The 22474-nt window shown below is 34.9% G+C and overlaps 1 protein-coding gene across 4 annotated transcripts in view; it reads left to right on the forward strand.

Moving 5' to 3' along the window:
* The window catches only part of SGCZ (sarcoglycan zeta), a 762749-nt gene that overhangs the window by 604319 nt on the left and 135956 nt on the right, over positions 1–22474 (forward strand). For all 4 annotated transcript variants that reach the window (XM_058720119.1, XM_058720120.1, XM_058720117.1 and 1 more), the window contains one exon: positions 21655–21742. In XM_058720119.1, coding sequence (XP_058576102.1) covers positions 21655–21742 — 88 coding nt within the window. The remainder of the gene's footprint in view (positions 1–21654; positions 21743–22474) is intronic.

The raw sequence follows: 22474 nt of genomic DNA on the forward strand, positions 1-22474 counted from the left end.
GTTGATTTTAAGCTTTATAGTGTTGTGGTCTGAAAATATGCATAATATGATCTCGATCTTTTTGTATTTGTTGAGGGCTGGTTTGTGACCCGGTATGTGATCTATTCTGGAGAATGTTCCATGTGCACTCTAGAAGAATGTGTATTCTGCTGCTTTACGATGAAATGTTCTGAATATATCTGTTAAGTACATCCCGTCCAGTGTGTCATTCAAAGCCATTGTTTCCTTGTTGGTTTTCTGCTTAGATGACCTGTCTATTGTTGTGAGGCATTAAAGTACCCTACTATTATTGTATTATTATCAATGAGTTTGCTAATGGACATCAAAAGAAAGCTGGAGTAGCCATACTTATATCAGACAAACTAGATTTTAAAACAAAGACTATAACAAGAGATGAAGAGAATTATATCATAATTAAGGGCTCTGTCCACCAAGAATATCTAACAATTGTGAATATTTATGCCCGCAACTTGAAAGACCCAAATATATAAATCAATCACAAACATAAAGTAAAACTTTTAAGGGAGTAAACTCATTATAGACCTCTCTCTCTCTTTCTTTTTCTCTCTCTCTCTCTCTCTCTCTCTATCTATATCTATATCTGTATCTGTATCTATACACATATGGCCTCAACTTCCTAAGAAGTATTATACATTAAGTCACTCTTTAATAATAAGGGCATAAACTATCAAAATATTCATTTGCCTTAAAATTCATTGAATCTCTTTGTTTAGAGAATGACCTTCTTCTTTAAATATTCTACTAAGTAACATTATACTAATTTCAGATACCAGCTTCATTGGCTATGTGTTAGAGGAAGGGGAGTACTATTCGGCTTCAGCAATCTATCTGATGGCTTAAGAATTCAGTGACATTTCATTTTGTAAAGTGTGTTTTGTTTTCTAAAGAAATATAATATACCATTTTCTTAAACATTTCTGTGGAGCTACTTCTATTCATGTATCCTTTTTAATAAACCCAGTATATCATTTATATATAGTATAATTGGAATACCCCATGACAAACCGAAAATTGCATTTGCTTTGTAAAATGTAGTATTTCAAATTTATATACAGGAGGTTATGTAAGGCTAAATGACTCTTCATATCACAAATGACTAAAGTATAGAAGGTAAGATTTTAGCACATTCTGGAATCAAACACAAAGATGCAGCCAAGTATATGTCATGATGATGGTTAAGGTGCTTATTGAACATTTTGTAAGGTTAAAAACCTGTTCTCTGCCTTTGCATTATGCTGCATTATTTAGAATGTCTAATGACTTTTAGAAGTTAGGTTGCCAGCATGAAGAGAGCAAAGACATGTCATTGCAATAATTTCTATAAAGTGACCTATTTCACATTTATTTCTATCATGCTGCACATAATTCTCACACCTAAAGATCACACAAAAGTTAGTCGAAATTATCTGAACATGTGGAAACTAGTTTAATGCTCCTTTTCCCTGCATTCAGGTAAACTAATCACAAGTATATCACATTGATCCAGTGAAGCATTTATATTATTTTATGTTTTTGAATGCACTCTGTAATAGTCACTATCACAATATTTAGATGAATTTTGAATGCTGTTTTTTTATTAGTTGATATAATCTCAGCATTTACTTTATTTGGAAAAGTAATAAGTCTTGTGTTCTATTTCTTTCTATCCTGTCTGTTAATTTACTGTACCTATAACTTGTGAACCTAGTGTTAATCTGTAACTAGTTTATCTTGGCTCATTCAGAATGTCAAGTGGATCTCTAGAGCTAGCCTGAAGTTCTGAACTATCTTTTGAGTGTGATTTTGATTTTCTTTTAATACATAATTAGAAGAATTCCAGGGATTACGGGTATAGACAGCATGTGTAGAAGTTTTCAATGTATAGAGAACTAATGTACTGCTCCATATTTGTAACGAAATATGCCAGGTTAGTGATTAATGGTGTAACTTTGGTGTCCGGAGAAACTCTCAATTGGAAGAAAAAAAAGTCCTTTTCTTCCTTATAGGAACATACCTACTTTTTAAATTATTTCCATTATAGTCTTCTTAGGTGAACAACATAGAATTTTGCCTAAGTTATCTTAAGATACGTAAATGATTGCTTGATATCCATGTTTGCTGCTAGGATATAAGGTGCTTCTTTCAAAAAATATAAAGTGATCTGGTAATTAATGGTACTTCTTATGAATAACACAACCTCACTACTTTGGGTGTCTTATAGTTTAAAAGCCTAGCTTCGGGGCACCTGGGTGGCGCAGTCGGTTAAGCGTCCGACTTCAGCCAGGTCACGATCTCACGGTCCGTGAGTTCGAGCCCGGCGTCAGGCTCTGGGCTGATGGCTCAGAGCCTGGAGCCTGTTTCCGATTCTGTGTCTCCCTCTCTCTCTGTCCCTCCCCCGTTCATGCTCTGTCTCTCTCTGTCCCAAAAATAAATAAACGTTGAAAAAAAAAAATAAAAAATAAATAAAAAAAAAAAAGCCTAGCTTCAAGCAAAATATCTACAAGGTTTTTATATCAACCAGTTACCAAAATCCTTGGCCATATCATTGTTTAAAAGATATTGAAGCAAGTTATCTTTTTATTGATTTTGAATTGTTAGGTAGATATATCTATCCTTATCTATACCTATCTATATGTATTTAAATCTAGACTTCTGGCATTGCTTTGTATGAATTTAAATTGTCACAGCATTTAGGGGGTGCCTGGGTGGCTCAGTCAGTTGAGCGACCGACTTGGGCTCAGGTCATGATCTCATGGTTTGTGAGTTTGAGCCCTGCGTCGGGCTCTGTGCTGACAGCTCAGGGCCTGGAGCCTGCTTCTGGTTCTGTGTCTCCCTCTCTCTCTGTCCCTCCCCCATTCATGCTCTCTCTCTCTCTCTCTGTCTCAGAAATAAATAAACATTAAAAAAAATTGTCACAGCATTTATTATCGTGTTTTAAATATGTGCATATGCATATTAGCATGATTTATGCTATTATGTATTACTTTATTTTTCTATTATGTCTTACTCATTTCAGAAAGTATAATAAATATAACAAAAATTTGCAAAAGGTAGCAGCATATAAAATATAATATCAAAAAAAGTAGGACTGAAAAAATTTAGACTAAAAGTAGGGCAAGATCAGAAAAAATAAAGTTTTTTGTATAGTTTTTATCTTACAGCTTTCATTTTACCTTCAAGAATTAAAAGGAAAGTGTGCCTGACTGGCTCAGTTGGTAGAGCATGTGACTCTTGATCTCGGGGTTGAGTTCAAGCCCCATGTTGGGTGTAAAGATTACTTAAAATTAAAAAGTTTAAAAAAAAGAATAAAAGGAAAAACTACATGGTTATGTGATTCTAATTTCTAAAGTAATATAACCTGTTATTTAAAGAAAACAAAGCTCTTCCTAGCATAAATGGCCAAATAAATTTGTTATATAGAATCTCATAAATTCATGGAGCCAAATAGTAAATGTTGTGAAAATAGTTTGAGGAAAAACAGAAACACATTTAGTATGGTTTTACATTGTGTCCCTGATAAAAATTGTGAAAACTATTTTTATTTTTTATTTTTTTTAATATATGAATTTTATTGTCAAATTGGTTTCCATATAACACCCAGTGCTCATCCCAAAAGGTGCCCTCCTCAATACCCATCACCCACCCTCTCCTCCCTCCCACCCCCCATCAACCCTCAGTTTGTTCTCAGTTTTTAACAGTCTCTTATGCTTTGGCTCTCTCCCACTCTAACCTCTTTTTTTTTTTTTTTCTTCCCCTCCCCCATGGGTTTCTGTTAAGTTTCTCAATGAAAACTATTTTTAAATAGAGTGAAATTAAACTGATTTTTGAGAGTGAATGGCGAATAATTTTCTGTATATGTCTAGCTAAATCCTCGCATAAAGAGTAACCAGAAGAACATACCTTTCAACCAATTTTCTGTAAGTATTTCCTTGAATAAGGTTATAGTAGAAGTAAATATCAGATGGTCTGATGGCACAGATTCTGATGTAAGCATAGAAAGAATGACAATTCAAATTTGCCCTCTGTGAGTGGATTCCCATGATTGAGAAGACAAGTGGGCTGTAAGGTTAACTTGGCAGTGTGAAAACAGTGATTCTTATCTGATGGAAAGTTTGAGGAATCTCAAAGCAAAACCAGGTCTTCCTCATTAGAAAATATGCATTTTATCTTTCTTTAAGGTGCGTTGTTTTAGGCTTAAAAGACCTTCAGGGAGTCAAAAAAGAAAGAGAGAAAGACTTTCACAAACTGGGTATCAAAAACTCATGGTGTCAATGTCCTTAGTGCCCCCCCTGAAATCGTTGTTGCACTATATGCTAACTTATTTGGATGTAAATTTTAAAAAAATAAAAAATTAAATTAAAAAACAAAACAAAACAAAAAAACAACTCATGGTCCCCTCACCTGGGTGGCTCAGTTGGTTAAGCATCCAACTTCAGCTCAGGTTATGATCTCCCAAGTTTGAGCCCCACGTCGGGCTCTGTGCTGACAGCTCAGAGCCTGGAGCCTGCTTCGGATTCTGTGACTCCCTCTCTCTGCCCCTCCCCTCCTCATGCTCTCTCTCTCTCTCTCTCTCTCTCTCTCTCTCCCTCTCTCTCAATAAATAAATAAATATTAAAAAAATTGTTTAAAAAAGTCATGTCAGACCTCTAGAGGGATGTTAAGTGAAGCATGAAGTGAGTAATCTTGGGAGTCGATATATTGAGTTCTGTTATCCTGTAGAACGGTGTGACTAGAGTGCTAACAAGTTCCATTTAGGGACCTCGTGTTTTCCACACCCTCACGAGTATTACTGAATCTATTTATTTTATTTATTTATTTTTTAATTTTTAAGTTTATTTTGAGAGAGAGAGAGAGAGAGAGAGAGAGAGCGAGCATTGGCAAAGAGAGCGGAGAAACAGAGAATCCCAATCAGGCTCCACACTGTCAGTGTGGGGACCAATGCTGTCTGTGTGGATCTCCACCTCACAAACCGGGAGATTATGACAGGAGCTGAAACCAAGAGTCCAACACTTAACTGACTGAGCCACTCAGGTGCCCCTGAATCTATTTTTTTTAAAGGAGAGTCCAATAATGGGATGCCTGAGTGGCTCAGTTAGTTAAGCATCCGGCTCTTTATTTTGGCTCGGGTCTTGATCTCATGGTTCTTGAGATCAAGCCCCATGTCGGGTTCTGCGCTGGACCTGCTTGGGATTTTTTTCTCTCCCTCTCTCTGGTCCCACTCCTCCTCCCACACATGCCCTTTCTGTCTCTGTCTCTGTCTCTCTCTCAAAGTAAATAAATTTAAAAAAAAATGAATAAAGTTAAAGGAGAGTCCAATAATAGAAAAGCAAAGGGAATCACAATAACAGACACTTGTGTCATCTTATTTAATATAACTAATGATTGTGTGGCAAAATCAATGTCTCGTGCATATATTTTTCATATCTTTCTAAGAATTAGGCCTATATGGTAGACATTTTTATGAATAGAATAAAGCAAATGTTTGGCTTCAAGGCAATGGTAAAAATATAACTGTAGCATGTGATAAAAGGAAAGCATTTTATGTATCACATGCTACAACCATCTATCAACTCCACCAGCATATTCCAAAGAATGTGGTGTTAAACAAAGCAACTCTTTAAGACAAAATCAGATATAAACAATCATTTAATTAGTTTAATTAAAGCCTTTTAAGCATGCTCCCTGAAAAGTGATCTCTAATAAATGTAAAGGCTGGGTAACAGAATATTTTGCATGTTAGTTGGTTTCTGATTAGTTCTTTATTGCATAATTGAAGGTGTACCTAACAGTATTTTTAGTTATAATGTTGATGATAAATCAGTGTGATGGCAGTTTTTCTGGATAACCTTCCAAAAGTTTTTGAAAAATAAGTATCTTTTGTATACCAGATCTCCTTATTTCTACTTACTTATTTATGCAAATAAGTCTCTCAGTCCATGCATTACACAAGAAAGTAGATTATATCTCATACTGAGACCTTTTTCATTCTAGTAATCAATATTTATCCACAAAGATGTAAACTCATTGGAGAAAAGAAACTACCTAAATCATTAAGAGAAACATTTCTGAAAGTTTTGACAGATTTGTCTTAGTTTGTCATTATCTTCTTAAAATTTTTAGTTGTGGTAAGGATTTCTGATAAATTTATCCTTCTTTTTTCCTTTTGATGATCATAAAGCAAATTTTTAATGTAACTGGTTTTTTATCAGTTAATACTAATTTTAAATCCAGAAGAATTTTTTTTTTTTTAATCTGATGTCAGGTACTAGAAAAAGTAAGGTGAAAGGACAGGTGTGGTAGGCTTGAGGTGGAGGTTAATGGAAAAGTTGCAGTTATTAAGTAATGACAGTCTTAGTATGACCACAAGAGAGGCTATTGAAGGGTGTATGACAAGATCATGGGAACTTAAAGCAAGAATTTAATAGTTCAGAGTATCAGAAAATCATCTATGTGGTCATTAAAAGCACCAAGAATGATGAATGTAGTAAGAGGAGAGAACGACAGTGAGTGAACCAAACGATGGAAACTTCCAGGAGTGAGAGCAAACAAGACTTGTGGATTATGTAGTGTGGTGATGTGAGATTCAAAGATTAGAGAGGAGGAAAGGGGAGGGGAGAATTATCTGGAATTAGCTCTCAGACACAGACAGTGTCACATTAGATGCCCCCCTCCTCCCATCTCCATGCCCATTGGAATTGGGAGCAAAAGCAGCTGTAGTTGGAGAGATAATCGGAACTCAGTACAGGTATATGATGGCAGGGAATCTAGTTCAGTACCTCACTTCAGAGATGAGGAAGTTATTTTTAACTGTTTGAAAATTAATAGTTACTTAATTGTGAAGAATTTTACAGTGTTAAATGTGAGTAGATGTTAATACAGATTAGTCCTCTACACTCTCTACAGCTTTATTAAATTGACCATTCGTACCAGAATAATGAATTTCCGGTAGTATAAGTTCCTCCTACAGATAAAAAGATTAAATTACATCCTGAAATTTCTAACATAGTTAGGTGTACACATTCATTCTACTTGTAAATATATTTGGCAGAAAAGATGAAATAGAGTGTTTTTAATCTTATATGTTATTAATATAAATCATCAATGCGTACCAATAGATTATTTTTGACATACCAATGGTGGGAGATTAAAAAAAAGTAACAGCTGGATTCGATTTTAAAATCTTGTCTATTTTTAACACTCTTCATTCATTCATTTATTTTTACTGCTTCACTTATTGTCTGACCTAAGTAGAAATTCTGACTTCTTCCTTAGCGTTCAACATCTGGTGCCTAAATCAGGCAGGCCTCGGGGAAGACACAGCACACTATTTGATTGGCCTGAATTTGGAAACAAATGCTTTATTTACTTATTTGTAATTATTTATTTATTGTAAGGCTTGAAGTCACCATCCTGAGAGCAAGATCGGATGCTTAGCTGACTGAGCCACCCAGGCGCCCCTGGAAACAAATAGTTTAAATGAACACATTTAAACTTCTTGGAGATTAAAGGCTAATAGTAATGGAAAATATCACTCCCTAAATATTTCTCCACTTGCATTTCTCAGGCAATGACAATTTTATAACATAACATTTTTTTGCCTTAACTGCTACAAAAGCAAAGTAAAATTCAGGGTTCAACAGAGCACAAGCTTGTTGCAACAGAGCAACAAGATATGTGTCCGGACACATTTATTTCTCATGTTTTAAAAGGCCTTTAGTTCTGTTTGTAAATTTTAGTGCCCAATTTAACATTGTGTTTAAGTTTATAACACACTTAATATCTTTTTGGAAGAAGTACAGTCTTAATAAAAGCATAAATATTTTATGTTTTCCTCCTCAGTGTGTTTGCTCTTCAAATGGCATCTGTCTTTTATCTTTATGGAAAATAGAACAGCTGAGAAAAACTGTAATACTTTTTTATGTGTAAAAGTGACTCCAAAAAATCCTATGATAATGTCTCAACTAGAGTTCACTGATTTCTTACATCACAAACTCTATGCTTTAATAGAAAAATTCCTTTAAGTCCAATATTCACTAATATTAACAGGTAATTTATTACATGTAGAAGCTTTTAACTGTTTCTACAGTTTTAATAGAGATAGCTCATTTTGCAAAACAACTTTTTCTTTGTGATTTAAAAGTACTTTTGGGGGGGTGCCTGAGCGGCTCAGTTGGTTTAGTGTCTAACTCTTGATCTCAGCTCAGGTCTTGATCTCAGGGTCATGAGTTCAAGCCTGTCATTGGGCTCCATGCTGGGTGTGAAGCCTACCTAAAAATAGATAATAATAAAATAAGATCTTTAAAAAATAAAAAAAAACTAAAAATAAAAGATTATTATGAAAATACAAATAAATAGATAAAATATTTTTTGAAGAATGGATAAGCTTTGAGACACCGATAAACCTTCATTTATTCATATATGAATTCCACTGATCTTTCTAGGAAATAGAATTAAAATCTGTTTTTAAGGATTAGACCAAAATGAACAAGTATGTGCTCTGCTATTATCATATAGCAATGTATCGTAGTTGTTTATTACTTCACCTGTGATCTGGCAATTTATAAACTCTGAATTTGCAAACATCCTTCCTTCACACAGGAGCATTTACACACATATGCATACCTACTTTCCAGCAGGCTCTGATAATATATCTGTCTGGGTACTAACTTGTCTAACTTCAGGTTGTTCTCTATTCTATCCTTAAAATCGGCGTGATTATTTTACTTTATTTCTTCTCAACCCTCATCTCTGTACTTCAAGCTTCTTTATATTTTTTGAGTAATAAATTTGCTTTTATGTAAAAATGGTATACAATGAGGCCTTTGACTTCTAATTAATTTGCAGCCTCTGTGTTGTGAAATAAAGTCCCACTGGCAACCTGCATGTGTTGTAAATTTCAAAAAGATGTATATAATTGAGGTTTTTCCTTTGAAAAAGGTAATGGAGGAATCATAAGTCCAAAAAAATCCCCCCAAAACAAAACAACACAAAACAAAAAAATAAACAGAGTTGAAAAAATAGTAAGATGTGAAGGCTGAAATCAGAGTTTCCCAAGGTAACAGTTAACAGTACATAAAACTTCAAGCCATGGGAATAAATAGCCATCTGAACAGCCTAAGGAACATCAGGCCATTATGGCTATAAATACTGTATCCTGTGAGAACTTGTAAATGTTATCCTGCCTTCTTGAATTCATATCTTCCCAGATAGTACTGTCCTCCAGTGCCTCGCAGAAGCAAATACAAATCTTCTCCAGAAGAATGCTTCCTTATTCCAGGTTCCTGGAAATTCTTGCATGTTAACCATGAGCTAAACAACAAACAACAAAAAGAAACAATGCAGGAATGTGGCAACAGGTGACAAATTCAACACAAAGATTCATTCACTTAGATCTCTAAACTCCTCCAGCAATTATAATTTTCAGCTACAGAATATTAAAATATTATCTTTAATAATGCTTAAGAAACAAACTGGAATAATGAGAGAGCAAATGAAAAGCAGTAACATAAACAAATACAATTGACCGGTCGATGTGAAAAAATACCAAATTTCTTAATAAAAGATATATCAATGAAGTGATAACTCAGTGAATAGCTTAACAGATCACTAACACAGCTGAAATGAGAAGTCCATACACAAGGGCGGAAGCCCTCAGCCAGCGGTCGCACAGAGATAGGGAAATGGAAAATAGGAGACAGAGTTAAGAAGACATACAGATAGAATGAGAGAAGGTATATTGCATATCTAATGGAAATTCCTCATGGAAAGGATGTAAAGAATGAAGTAAAGGCACTATTGAAGAGATAATGGAGGACTGTTTTACAAAGTTGATGAAAGACAGGAGTCATCAGATTCTAGAATTAAGAAGTATCCTAAGCAGAAATTTACAAAGTGAAATTTATACCTAGATTTATAATACTTACACTTTTTTAACTAAATTCTTTTTATATGAATTCTTATATTAAAAATGCATACAAAGTTAACACTGTATGTATTTATTTATTTTTTTTTTTTAATTTTTTTTTTCAACGTTTTTTATTTATTTTTGGGACAGAGAGAGACAGAGCATGAGCGGGGGAGGGTCAGAGAGAGGGAGACACAGAATCAGAAACAGGCTCCGAGCCATCAGCCCAGAGCCCGACGCGGGGCTCGAACTCACAGACCGCAAGATCGTGACCTGGCTGAAGTCGGACGCTTAACCGACTGCGCCACCCAGGCGCCCCAACACTGTATGTATTTATTTAAAAATCATTCAAAAATAAAACTGTTAGATAACATTATTTTGAAAAACATTGGGTAAATAGTTGCTATAACTTTGAGGTCTGAAATTCGTCAGATTCATTCTTTAGATAAGAAGTCACTTTCCAGTGTGTGTAAATGGGTGCTTCTTTTTTGTTAGTAAGCTTTTACTACAAAACAGACATGACACAGCCATTCATGTCTTGTTTGCGGCTACTTTTAAGCTACGGAAGCAGTGTTGAATAGTTCCAACAGCAACTGCATGGTCTACAGAGTCTAAAGTATTTACTATCTGGCCCTTTAAGAAAAAGTTTGTAGATTTCTCTTCCAGCTGAAGCCAATTTGATTAATTACTCCTGAGAGAAAAATACATTGTTAAATATCATCACATTTAAGTATATCACTTAACAGTTCAATTTGTAGCCTAATAATGTTCTGAGAGTATATCAGTGTTATGAGAAATGTCAGCATGATTATTGAAGGAGAGGAGTATGGAGAACACTTAAGACAGGGAGGGAGGCCTTGTGCAGGGCAGCACAGTGAGGAGGCCTTGGGTGAAAATACTGGGGCTGTCAACTCCTTATAGAAGAGAAGGAAGGGTATTGTATCGGAATAGGCACACTTCTGTAATAGATAACTTTGGTATCTCATGGGTTAGTTTAAGTAGAAAAATTATTTCTCTCTCACCTCACAGTCTGGTGGTGTTGTTAGGACTGGTGTCTCAGATCTGTACAGACATTTAGCGGCCCAGGTCCTCTCCGTGTGTCTTCCCATAACACCTAGGGCCTCATACAGAGAAGTTAGCACATGACAGGCTTTTGTAGTCCAGGCCTGCAAACTTTTATATCAGCCTCTATTTCTTTGACTACAACTTTGGTTGTATGGCCAGACCCACCTACAAGAAAGACTAGAAAATGTAGCCTAACTGCCATATGCACAGGAAAAAGTGGACACGGGTTGGTGAACAGTATTTTCCATGGAGTTGGGAAGTAGAGGGCAAACATGTCCTAATTTATAAATCTGTGGGTTAAACATAGGCTTGCCATGCTATGGGGAATGGTTCAAAAATAATTTTTTCAGGCAGCTGCAGTTTTCTGCTTGATCTGTGGGTTCAGGCCACCCTGCAGATGCAGAAGCTTCTAGCAAGCAGTTCTTTGTAAGTCTCTCTCCATTCCTACACCTCACCCAAACAGGTCCTATACTATTCAGTCATCTGCACAGCAGTACCGTAGCCTCACTTGGGAGCTTGTTAGGCATGAAGAATCTCAGGCTTCACCCCAGTCTGAGTTTAGAAAGATCCGGAGTTGATTTGTGTGAGCTTTACAAATTTCTAAGTGTCAGGTTAGAGTAATTTCTCTAGTCGTGTCATGTGCTAATTGGTCTGACATATTCTAAATGTTCGCTGACCACAGATGCTATAGTTACCATTTTTATATAGCTAAAAATAGAATTAATTTTACATTTCTTCTAGCCCTCAAACCTGTCATCATTAGACTTTCCTGAAAAGAGACCAAGGATTATTGCTTGTGTTATTTTAGCATGAAAAAAAAAAAGTCAGAAATTTAAAAGTGCTGTAGTTATTTGAAAAAGTAATCCCAGGAATACTTTCTACCCTTTTAATTAGTTGACAGAGGAAGGATAAAAATCGCTACCTGTTTCAAAGTAATGATTACACAAATCGAGAAAGGATTTATTCTTACACTTTTTGCACAATTAACTTATCAGATACAGCAAAGGTATAATCATAATTAACAAAATGCTTCAAAGCATAGAAAATCATAGATACGATTGTACAAACATAATAAATGTTATCTGAAGGGTCAGTTTGTTGCTTAATATCCATTTAGAAATTTTTACTATGTTCCTTTGGTAATTAATAGGGTACTATATTAGTTTGGGTTCTCCAGAGAATCTATATATAGTTTCTCATGGGTTAACAGAAATACAAAAATTATCTACACAAAAATTGTAAACTATATATAGGTTTTCTCTATGTCTCCCTCTATATCTATTATATTTATGTGTGTATATATATATATACACACACATATATATAATATTTTATGATACTATTATAATTATGTCATATTATAAATATATATGATTATATATTTATTATAAGGAATTATCCACACAGTGATGGACGCTGAGAGGTCCTAGGCTTTTCAGTCAGAGCTGGAGACCCAGGAGAGGCTAGTCCAAGTCCAAAGGCCTCAGAACCAAGAGTAAAATTCCAGTCTGAGTCTGAGTCAGAAAGCAGGAGAAGGCTGATGTCCTAGCTCAAAGACAGTCAGGCAGAGAGAGCAAATTCTCTTACCCAGCCTTTTTTGTTCTATTCAGGTCTTCAGTGGATGGATGAGGTGAACCCACACTGGGGAGGGCAATCTTCTTTATTCAGTCTACCAACTTTAATTTTAATCTCATTCAAAAACACGCAGACAGACACAGCCAGAATAATGTTTAACCAGATATCAGGGTACTCCATAGCCCCATTAAGTTGATATATAAAAGTAACCATCACAAGTACTATAACCATGATGTACGTATTTAACTTTATAACCAGTTGTTATTCTTATTACCTGTTTTGTCATTCCATTATCTTTTGTTATTATGGAATAATTTTGTTGTAATCATTATATTGCTGATTTCCCTCATCTGTTTCTGCAGAAATTCAGTAACAGCATAGATGCACACACACACACACACACACACACACACACACACACACACTCAACTAACAATTTGGTCCTAATATTTCAGATACTTGACGTGCTTCACAAGCCAACTAGATTTGAAGAGAAAGATTTGTGGTTGTTGTAGTTGTTGTTATTTTAACTAGAAGAAACTTAACTAATATGAATGGAGATATTTCTATGGGAAATAATCCAATAAATTCTTATTCTTTTAACTTCTCTATCCCTATTCCTTTACTCAACATAGGCATTTCTTGGTAAATTACATACATCTTATCTGAGAAAAATGAATTTTTGGTTAGGTGTGCGGCACTTTTTAGATTTTTAGATTCCAAAGATTTCTTATCTTTTCTTTAATTCTAATTTCAAGCAAGATAAAAGAAAAATAATTTAATTGAGCTCCTTACTTAACTCTCTATTTTTCCTCATCTCTTACATTTATATAAGATAAAGTCTGTTTCATATACAATGCATACATGGCATAGCCTGTAGCATTTTATTGCAAAAGTCGTGGAAGAGGCTTTGTACAGTGCTTTTCTGAAATACTTCCTGATTCATGATTGGGTAGTTCCATTTCTAGAAGACTTAAATTATTCCTTGTTCCATATAAATAAATGATTTAAAAGAATTAATCCCTTTATTTTTTAAGGGCATGTGAACTGGTTAAACAAAAGATACTTACATACACTCTAAAGTTTCTTTCTGCCCATTAAAGTGAGTGCAATGTGTGCATTCTAACGAGGCAATACCCAGTCGCCTCTCTCCCATCAGTTGTAGGATACCTCATTCAGGCTCTGAGTTGGGCAGAGAGTGAACAGGTTGGCACCCATGAACTAGTACAAAGGCAAGATCAGCCTGAAGAAAGACTGAAGGGACAAAGTGGAAACTCAACAAAGAAGTAAAGAGAGGAGATTATTTCCCTGGTTCAGCCAATGTCACCTGAAAGGAAAAGAGGCATCTCTGGGAATTTAATGTCATCTGGTTAAAATAACAATGGCCTTTCATTGATCTGGATCTTTATTGCTTTAGGTAGACATAATACTTTTCCCTTTTAGGATGCTGATTCAAGAAGTGTTCGTTTTCTAAGCCTACACTTGGGTAAAAGTTGAGTTGGAGTATTTTGAATGATAATAGGAAGTGGCAGATTACCAAAGATTCAATGTAAATAGAACTCTATGCAAAACTGCTCCCTGTGTCGTTATTCTGAAGATGCATTCATCAATAGCAATTGAGATAAGGAGGCCCTCAGGAGGAGTATGTTCTTACCACTGTCTTTACTATGCAGCTTTAAAGAGGCAGGAAAGAGCCAGAAGGGCCATCAGAAGTCATAGATCATTCACACAAGATATTCTGTGTAGTGACCTTGATGACTTGAGAATTTATAACAAAGAATTAATGAAAATGGAGAATTCTCAATAAAAATGTGGGAATAGAAACACAGAACAGCTAATTATTGAATAAATGCTCTCTCCCCTTTACTATTTCACATTCAGGTTAAAATGTGAGCACTGAGAATTTAAGGGAGTCACTTAAACGTCTGTAGATATATTCCTTTTCATGATCAATACTTCTGCCTTTAAAGTACAAATTTCAACAGCTAAATGCTTTACATTCTGAAGGAAATAAAATTTCAAGTAATTATATTGTTAACTAAAGAATTAAAAAATGACCTGTTTTTCAGCTTCTTAAGAAGCTAAGAAGCATCAGGTCCAGTGCTTAAGGACAGGAGTAAAGTCTGCCTTGCACAGAGAGATGATGAATAGAAATCAAATCATAATGTGATATGACTTGTTCCACTTACATGGCGTTTTGGAAACCTTGCTCTGGGCCAAAAAAAAAAAAAAAAGTAGCAAGAGTTTGGTAAATTCTGTGTGGCCTGAACAGAAATCCAGGTAAACATAGGTAGCCCGAGTGCATTATGTTGTAAATGTGTTCAGCTCAGTTCATTCACTCAACAGACATTTATTGAACATGAACTAGGTGCCAAGCATGAAATAAACCAAGCTTTCAAAAGACTGCATGCATAAAAGAAAATGACAACACACTGTGCTTTCAGGACAGTCCAGTCTAACAGAATATAAACAAAGGAATGATCAAAACAAAGCAAAGCAAAAATCTTGTGACAAGTACTGTGATAGACATCAACACTCATTGTGAAATCAGAGAGCGGGAGGGGAATTTTAATTCTGGGAGAGCAGGAATCCTTCACAAAGGATACAACTTTGATCTGAAACTTGAAAAATATCTATAATTTTGACAGTTTTATGGAGAAGTGGAAAAGAATTTCAGGCTTAGGGAACAGAAGATGAGAATACACAGAAGTAGCATATTTTCAGAAACATGGGAAATGTGGGTCATTCTTACATGGTGGAGTAGTAGGAAAGACAGCTAAAAGCAGAAATGGATCATATTATAAAGTACCTTTCATGTTATGAATGTGAATTTTTTCCAAGCTGGGAATGAGGAATCAATAAGTGTTTTATTTTGTTTTGTTTTAATTCAAGCACGCGAATATTTTTTTTAAATGTTTTAGAAATATAACACTGCAGGGGTGCCTGGGCGGCTCAGTTGGTCAAGCTTCTGACTTCAGCTCATGTCATGATCTCACGGTCCCTGAGTTTGAGCCCTGCGATTTGGTCTCTGGGCTAACAGCTCAGAGCCTGGAGCCTGCTTTGGATTCTGTGTCTCCCTCTTTCTCTGCCCCTCCCGCACTCGTGCTCTGTCTCTCTCTGTCTCAAAAATGTAGACATACATTAAAAAATTAAAAAAAAAAAAAAGAAATATAACACTGCATATGAAGAATCAATGTAAGGAGAAGTGGTTATTGTGATGTGAGTTATGAGTCTATTTCAGAGGTGGTCACAGGAAATGACAGGAAAAGGTATATTTAAGAGGTACTTCTAACACAGTTGATTGAGGGTAGAGGAAAAGGAAGATCGAGAATTTGAGGATGATGCAAGTTTACTGCAAAGTAGTAAAATTGCTGTCAGTGAGGCTAAGAAACCTTACCTGACTTTACACCGTATCAATTCAAGACCGGACATGCCATCTCCAGGCCATTTACACTGAACAATAAGAATCATTAACTTCGTTCCCTTTCAGTGTAGCAAATAGGGAGACTCTTATAGGTGATACATTCTAAACTGTGTGTGCAGAGAGAAGTTCAGGATTATGTACTCTTGTCTAGAACCTGAGAACGCAAAATGAAACAAAATGAACCAGACTCTTAGTGAAACGTGGATGATGACATTGTGGAGGGCACATCTTATCCTCTAAGACAGCGTATGTATCAGTCCCTTTAGAGACTACAGTGTTTAATCTCAAATTATACTTTCTTCACCTGTTTTTCAAATTTATTTTCACATTTTGATCTGACAGTGTAGAAAGCCTAGAATTTAATCACCATCAGGGAGGTAGTATCTCATAGCAGTTGACAAGGAAGATTCCATCTAGACCCAGATTGCTTGGGTTCAAATATTTGATCTGTCATTTATTACCTGTGTGATTTAAAGCAAGTGACTTATACTTTCTTTGATGGAATTTATTCTTTTGTAAAACAGAAATGATAGTAGCTAGAACTATTATTAGGAGAATACTATAATTACAGTGAGGAATAAATAATAAAAGCAAGCGCTACGAGTGCCTTCAGCAAAGGCTAGATACTAATCTAAGCGCTTTGTATATATTGTCTCATCAATTGGTTATAAAAAGCTCACAAATTATGTATTATTACCCCATTTGCAGATGAAGACAAATCATGGTCAATCCAAAGATGGATTGATTTGCCTGTCAAGCAGAAAGTGTTTGACAGACTTAACTATTTGAACTCAGACAGGGGGGTGCACTGTCTGTCTTACAACCACTTTATTTCCTGATTCTTTTATGGGTGGTTTTATTTTAAGCCACAGAAGTGGGTGAGCTCATACATGTAATGTGTTTAGAACAGAGTCCGGCATGATGAAGCCAGTAGGGGCTAGCTGCTGCTGCCCTTGACTACTGTTTCCGCTACAACTTAGTAGGTGTGAAAGAATGAGTATCTGAAGTGCCTTATTTACATACACCTTGTATGTATATAACAACAGTATCTTCGCATCAGTATAACTTCTGCTTTGTAAGAGAAGTCTCTACTACAGCCGCTTATTACTGGTAACATTCTCTGTGTTTTGTTGTTGTTGTTTTTTTATTTATGTGGTTAATTGTCTAGCTTCATGTGGTAGGTTATGAACTCGTTAAGAAGAGAAAGTTTGTCCCTTGTTTCTGTTTTTTACCCAGTTACCAGTGAAGAGCTGGGTACATCGTAGGTAATCAGTAAATATTTGAGATAAACAAAGGTAGACACAACAGAAATGAGAAGAAAGGGATTTTTTTTTTTTTTACCTTAGTCACTTGCACTGCCTGTGACAAAAGCATTGAAATAAGAAGGACATTTTGCATTATTTCTCTAAAACCATTAGCAAGGTTTCAACTAGGACCTAGGAAAAAAGAAGGTGTGCATAGAAGAATCATAAACAGGGGACTTCAGGTCCTCTTAACGTTACCATTGCTTTTCTTCCTGAGTCTCCCACGTGCTTTGCCTCAAGGGTAGCAAAGAAGGCAGACAGGTTTCCTAGAGTCACAGCCAAAAAGCAGGTCAAGTCCAGAATACTCTGGTATGCCTGCCACAGGAGTTTCCTTGATTTTGAAGGACAAATATTTGAATCAAAGATGAAGTTATTTTCCTCCAAAAAGAAAATATATTTATATTACTATATTGTACAGAATAATATTACACCTACTTACTTACCCTCACACAGAATTTATATGTCTTATTCCTACTTACCAAGGACGTTTCTCCCCTTTGTGTTCTCAGCAAGAATAAGCTGTAAGAGAGTACTGCTATGTTGTGAAATTAGACACTAGCTTTCAAAGTCTTGGAACACAGGAATATAATACAAAGGTCTATAAGGAGGGCATGTAGAGAAGAGAGTGGAAAGCAACAATTTATTCAAGGAAATAATTTTCTTACATATAGATCTTTGGAGAGAGGAACACAACAAAGGAGCTTTATAAAGCGTTAAATGTCAGTTGTTTTTGCAAAGAGGTAGTTTCGTGGTACTAATTTTTACCTAAAAAAAGGGTTTGGTATTAGATTTATAAATTGCTGAGGATTGTACTTCTTTAGATGATTGAAAGAGTTTCTATCAGTTTTATCATATACATTTTTATCATGTATGTGTATATTATACTTAGTAATGAGTGGATATTATGTAAAAGGTCATGCATAAGCCATGGTTCTAACTCACAGAGATGTCACCGAGCTGATATATAATGCAGAAATGATAGTGTAATTTTTCAGGGAAGATGATGCATTTAAATGCATTACATTTTGTTTAATGAAAAGTAACTTGTTTTTTTTTTAATTAATTAATTAATTAATTAATTTATTTATTTATTTATGTGATTTCTCGAACTCACAACCTCACCGTCAAACATTGCATATTCTTCTGACTGAGCCAGCCAGGCGCCCCGATAGTTTTTTGTTTTGATTCAGCTCACCTAATTATATTTTAACAAATCAGTATAACATAATAATATATCGATACTACATGAATACAACATAGAGAATTGTTCATTACCCCTCCTAGCTATATGTTTCTGGTTTTAGTAACAAGATTGCTATTTTTATCATAGTAAAGTTTTAATATAGATCTATAAAAATTGAATTCTGAGGGGAAATTTAGTGGACTCACAGAAGAGGAGGGATGAATGCTAGGGGGAGAACCTCAACATTTCTGTGATTACAGTAAGAGAAAAGTAGATAGAAATGTTGTAAACTATGACATAATGATGCCTTACTTCTAACCCAAGTCTATCTCTCTACTAAATTAGATGAAATTCTTATTGACTTTTAAAATGGACTTTTCTGTCTTCTTAAAAAATTTAGTAAAGCAGTAATTATTTTAATATACTTACATGGTCCTGAAATTACATAATGTTAATGGTTATTCTTTTTTTATGCTATGGTTCACAGAAATTTAGGCTCAGCCAAGCAAATAAAAGCATATCTTGTCATCAACTTTTAAACATATAAACATTAATTATGTATTATTTATATATATAATATAAATATATTTATGTATGATATATTTATAATGTATATTTATAGATTATATCTGTTATTTTATAACATATTATATATAACATGTATAACATTATATGTTATTTTATAAAAATATTGTAACAATCTGAATTAAAATTCCACCAATATATCTTCATGGTGTATTGAACTACAAGATATTTTAAAGGCTTGTGCTGTTTCTTACATTCATATTGATTTTATTTAATTAAAAAAACATTTTTTAGTGAATGAATTACATGTAATTAATTTTACCAACTTAAATAGAATCTTTGTGTGCTTTTAAGAACCACGTACTGGATGTAATTGCATGCAGTCCTTAGTCCATGACCTACACTGTAAACAGAATTAGAACATATTGCTCAGAAAAAAAGATGTAATTAATTTTAAATATTTTCAAAGATGGATGTCCACAGCATAGAAGTACCTATACCTAGATTTATATTTTGAAACTATACACAGAACACTTGTGATTTGTGGCACAAAAAAATGAGTTGTGGTAAGAGAGGCAGTGAACGAAATTAACCATAGTGTTTTTTGTACAACCAGTCTCACGCAACAGAATAAATGTATTCTTCACAATGTGGAAAATTAATTTTTAAAAACACAAACCTTGGGGCTCCCGTTTTGCTTTTTTAAAGCAACTGTCTCTGTGAGTTGAGCGTCTGACTCTTGATTTCGGCTCAGGTCATGATCCTAGGGTTGTAGCATCAAGCCCCACATTGGGCTCTGTGCTGAGAGTGGAGCCTGCTTAAGATTCTCTCTCTCTCTTTCCGTCTCCTTCTGCCCCCTCCTCTGCTCCTGCACATTCTTTCTCTCTGAATTAAAAATTGATAGATAGATAGATGATAGATAGATAGATAGAATCTCAGAGTAGACATAATAGCAAAACCCACTTTTAAAAGTGTGCGCGCATGTGTGTGTGTGTGTGTGTGTGTGTGTGCTTGTGTGTGTACATCTTCAATCACTGCTTTGCATCTAGTCAGATGTCATACAAATCAACTTCAGGAAAAAGCCCATGGAGTCCACCCATGAATATCCAAATCACAAATCTCAAATGCTAATCTCAAATGAATTTTTATATGGCTTATATATAAAAGCACTTTTGGTTTTTTTTTTTGGTTTTTTTTTGTTTGTTTTTTTTTAATTTTTTTTAACGTTTATTTATTTTTGAGACAGAGAGAGACAGAGCATGAACGGGGGAGGGTCACAGAGAGAGGGAGACACAGAATCCGAAACAGGCTTCAGGCTCTGAGCTGTCAGCACAGAGCCCAAAGCGGGACTCGAACCCACGGACCGTGAGATCATGACCTGAGCCGAAGTTGGACGCTCAACCGACCGAGCCACCCAGGTGCCCCTATAAAAGCACTTTTGTATCCACACTGACACAGAAGTGACATACCACCTGGATGGGGAGGATGGTATTGGGAGAGGTTTTCATAGAATTTTATTACCTGGGTTAAAAGCTCCATGAGGGCAGGTACCGTTCTGTTTGATCATTGAAATTTCTCAAACCTCTAGAACATTACAGCACTCATAGTGAGCACTCAGCAAATATTTGATGAATGAATGGATGGGCAGTTTGTAAATGATCACCCTGCTTATGTTTTAGATCATAAAAATGAAAATTTAGGCAGTTGTAAGTTACTTATGGGATACATTGGTGGCAAAAGCCCAAAATGTAGGTTCCTAAGGCAATGCTATTGCCCTTCAATAAATTAGGTCACTGTTAAGTCCTAAATTAGTGATGAAAGTAAACATCTAACCAAGGTTAGATATACTAAGGGAGAATTTCCAGGCAAATATCTTATATTCTGATATTCTATAAACCTCCCTACATAAGCCATTTTATGATTTACAGGGCATTTCCATGTGAGGTAAATACACAAGCTAGTATCATGTTTTTTATGAAGATTTATTTACCCACTCAGTAAATACCTAGTAAATGCTTTTTTTTCAGCAGCATGCTAAGTATCGAGGAATAGTTGTATATGTGTGATTTCTATGGTCCCTGTCCCAAGGACATTTCTTCTTATGACAGAAATAAACAAACAAGTAAACACATACCCAGGCAAAATAGATTTGTCTTGTGATGGGTGTTTTGAACCAAATAAGTGGAGACTGGGGGGTTTGGGGATTGAATGAATCTGTAGTTACGGTGATCAGGGGAGGCAATTTTGAGGAGATGATATTTAAGGTGGGATATGAAAGTTGCAAACTCAACTTAAAAAGGGGTTTCCTCCTTTGGGTAGGGTTTAAAACATCTCCATGGTAGGCATATATTCCAATGGCTATATGGAGAGGGGAGGAGTTACTACACCTTGACTGTACAGCAATCGGTAGAGTTGGAAATCATTGCATCGAATAGTTAATGCCCATTTACCAAAGTGGAAACATTCCTATCCCCTCAAGTCATTATTATGAAGCACCCCTATCTTTTTATCATGTTGTTCAACCAATGTTTGGGATGTTACAATAACTGCTTAATATAAAGCAAAGAATTAGAATTCTGGTAGTACCCAAACAAATGCAGTATAGTTTTATATATTAAGTTTGACTATATTTCTATTTTTTATTTGATTTCTTTATTTTATACATGTTTCCCAGGATAGTCCACTGGTCTTACAGTCTGACAGGAATGTAACAGTGAATGCGAGAAATCACATGGGGCAGTTAACTGGACAGCTGACAGTAGGTGAGTGCTTTGGAGTTAAGATTGCTCGTAGCATCTTACTCCATTTAAAATTTGGGGATTGTTTAAATTGGGGAAAGCAAAGGTATATTATTTCTCTAATATAAAGCAGACATCCTTTTTTAGCCCAGTTACCTTGCACATGATTTGATATTTCATAAGTTAGTTATACTTTTCTCTATTTGCTAGTTCTTACTCTTGTCAGTGTGTTACTATGAGACAAGTACAAATATTTTGTTATTACTCTTAGGTTATGAAATGCAGCATTTTCCTAACAAAACATGTGAGATATAACATCATGTGGTCTATATATCCTTTGTTTTAGGTAAATCATTCCTAATAAATATTATCTGCTAGTAATAATTAGAAATGACATGGTTAGTTAAAGATAACAAATCTTAGCATTTATCAATTACTTATGAATTTGGTATTGAGTTTATCTAAATTTTAAGGTTTATATGCTTTAGAAGTTACGCTGATGATAAAATGTTATGAATATTTTCTCATATTGTAAAGAAATTAGAGATTCATATTACATGGCATTATTATTTGACTTAATTTTTATAAGAAAAATGGCAAATAAAAAGTCAGTTCTAATTATGTAAAACAATAAGATTGGATTTATATGTAAATGCTAAAATATCTTTAGAATACTGTATTTTTCTGTGGGGAAATTACCTAATATTGATAATATATGTATATATATAAAAGTATAAATAGCAAATTACAATTTGA

The sequence above is a fragment of the Neofelis nebulosa genome, chromosome 3, assembly GCF_028018385.1.
Source record: "Neofelis nebulosa isolate mNeoNeb1 chromosome 3, mNeoNeb1.pri, whole genome shotgun sequence".
NCBI classification, from domain to species: Eukaryota; Metazoa; Chordata; class Mammalia; order Carnivora; family Felidae; genus Neofelis; species Neofelis nebulosa.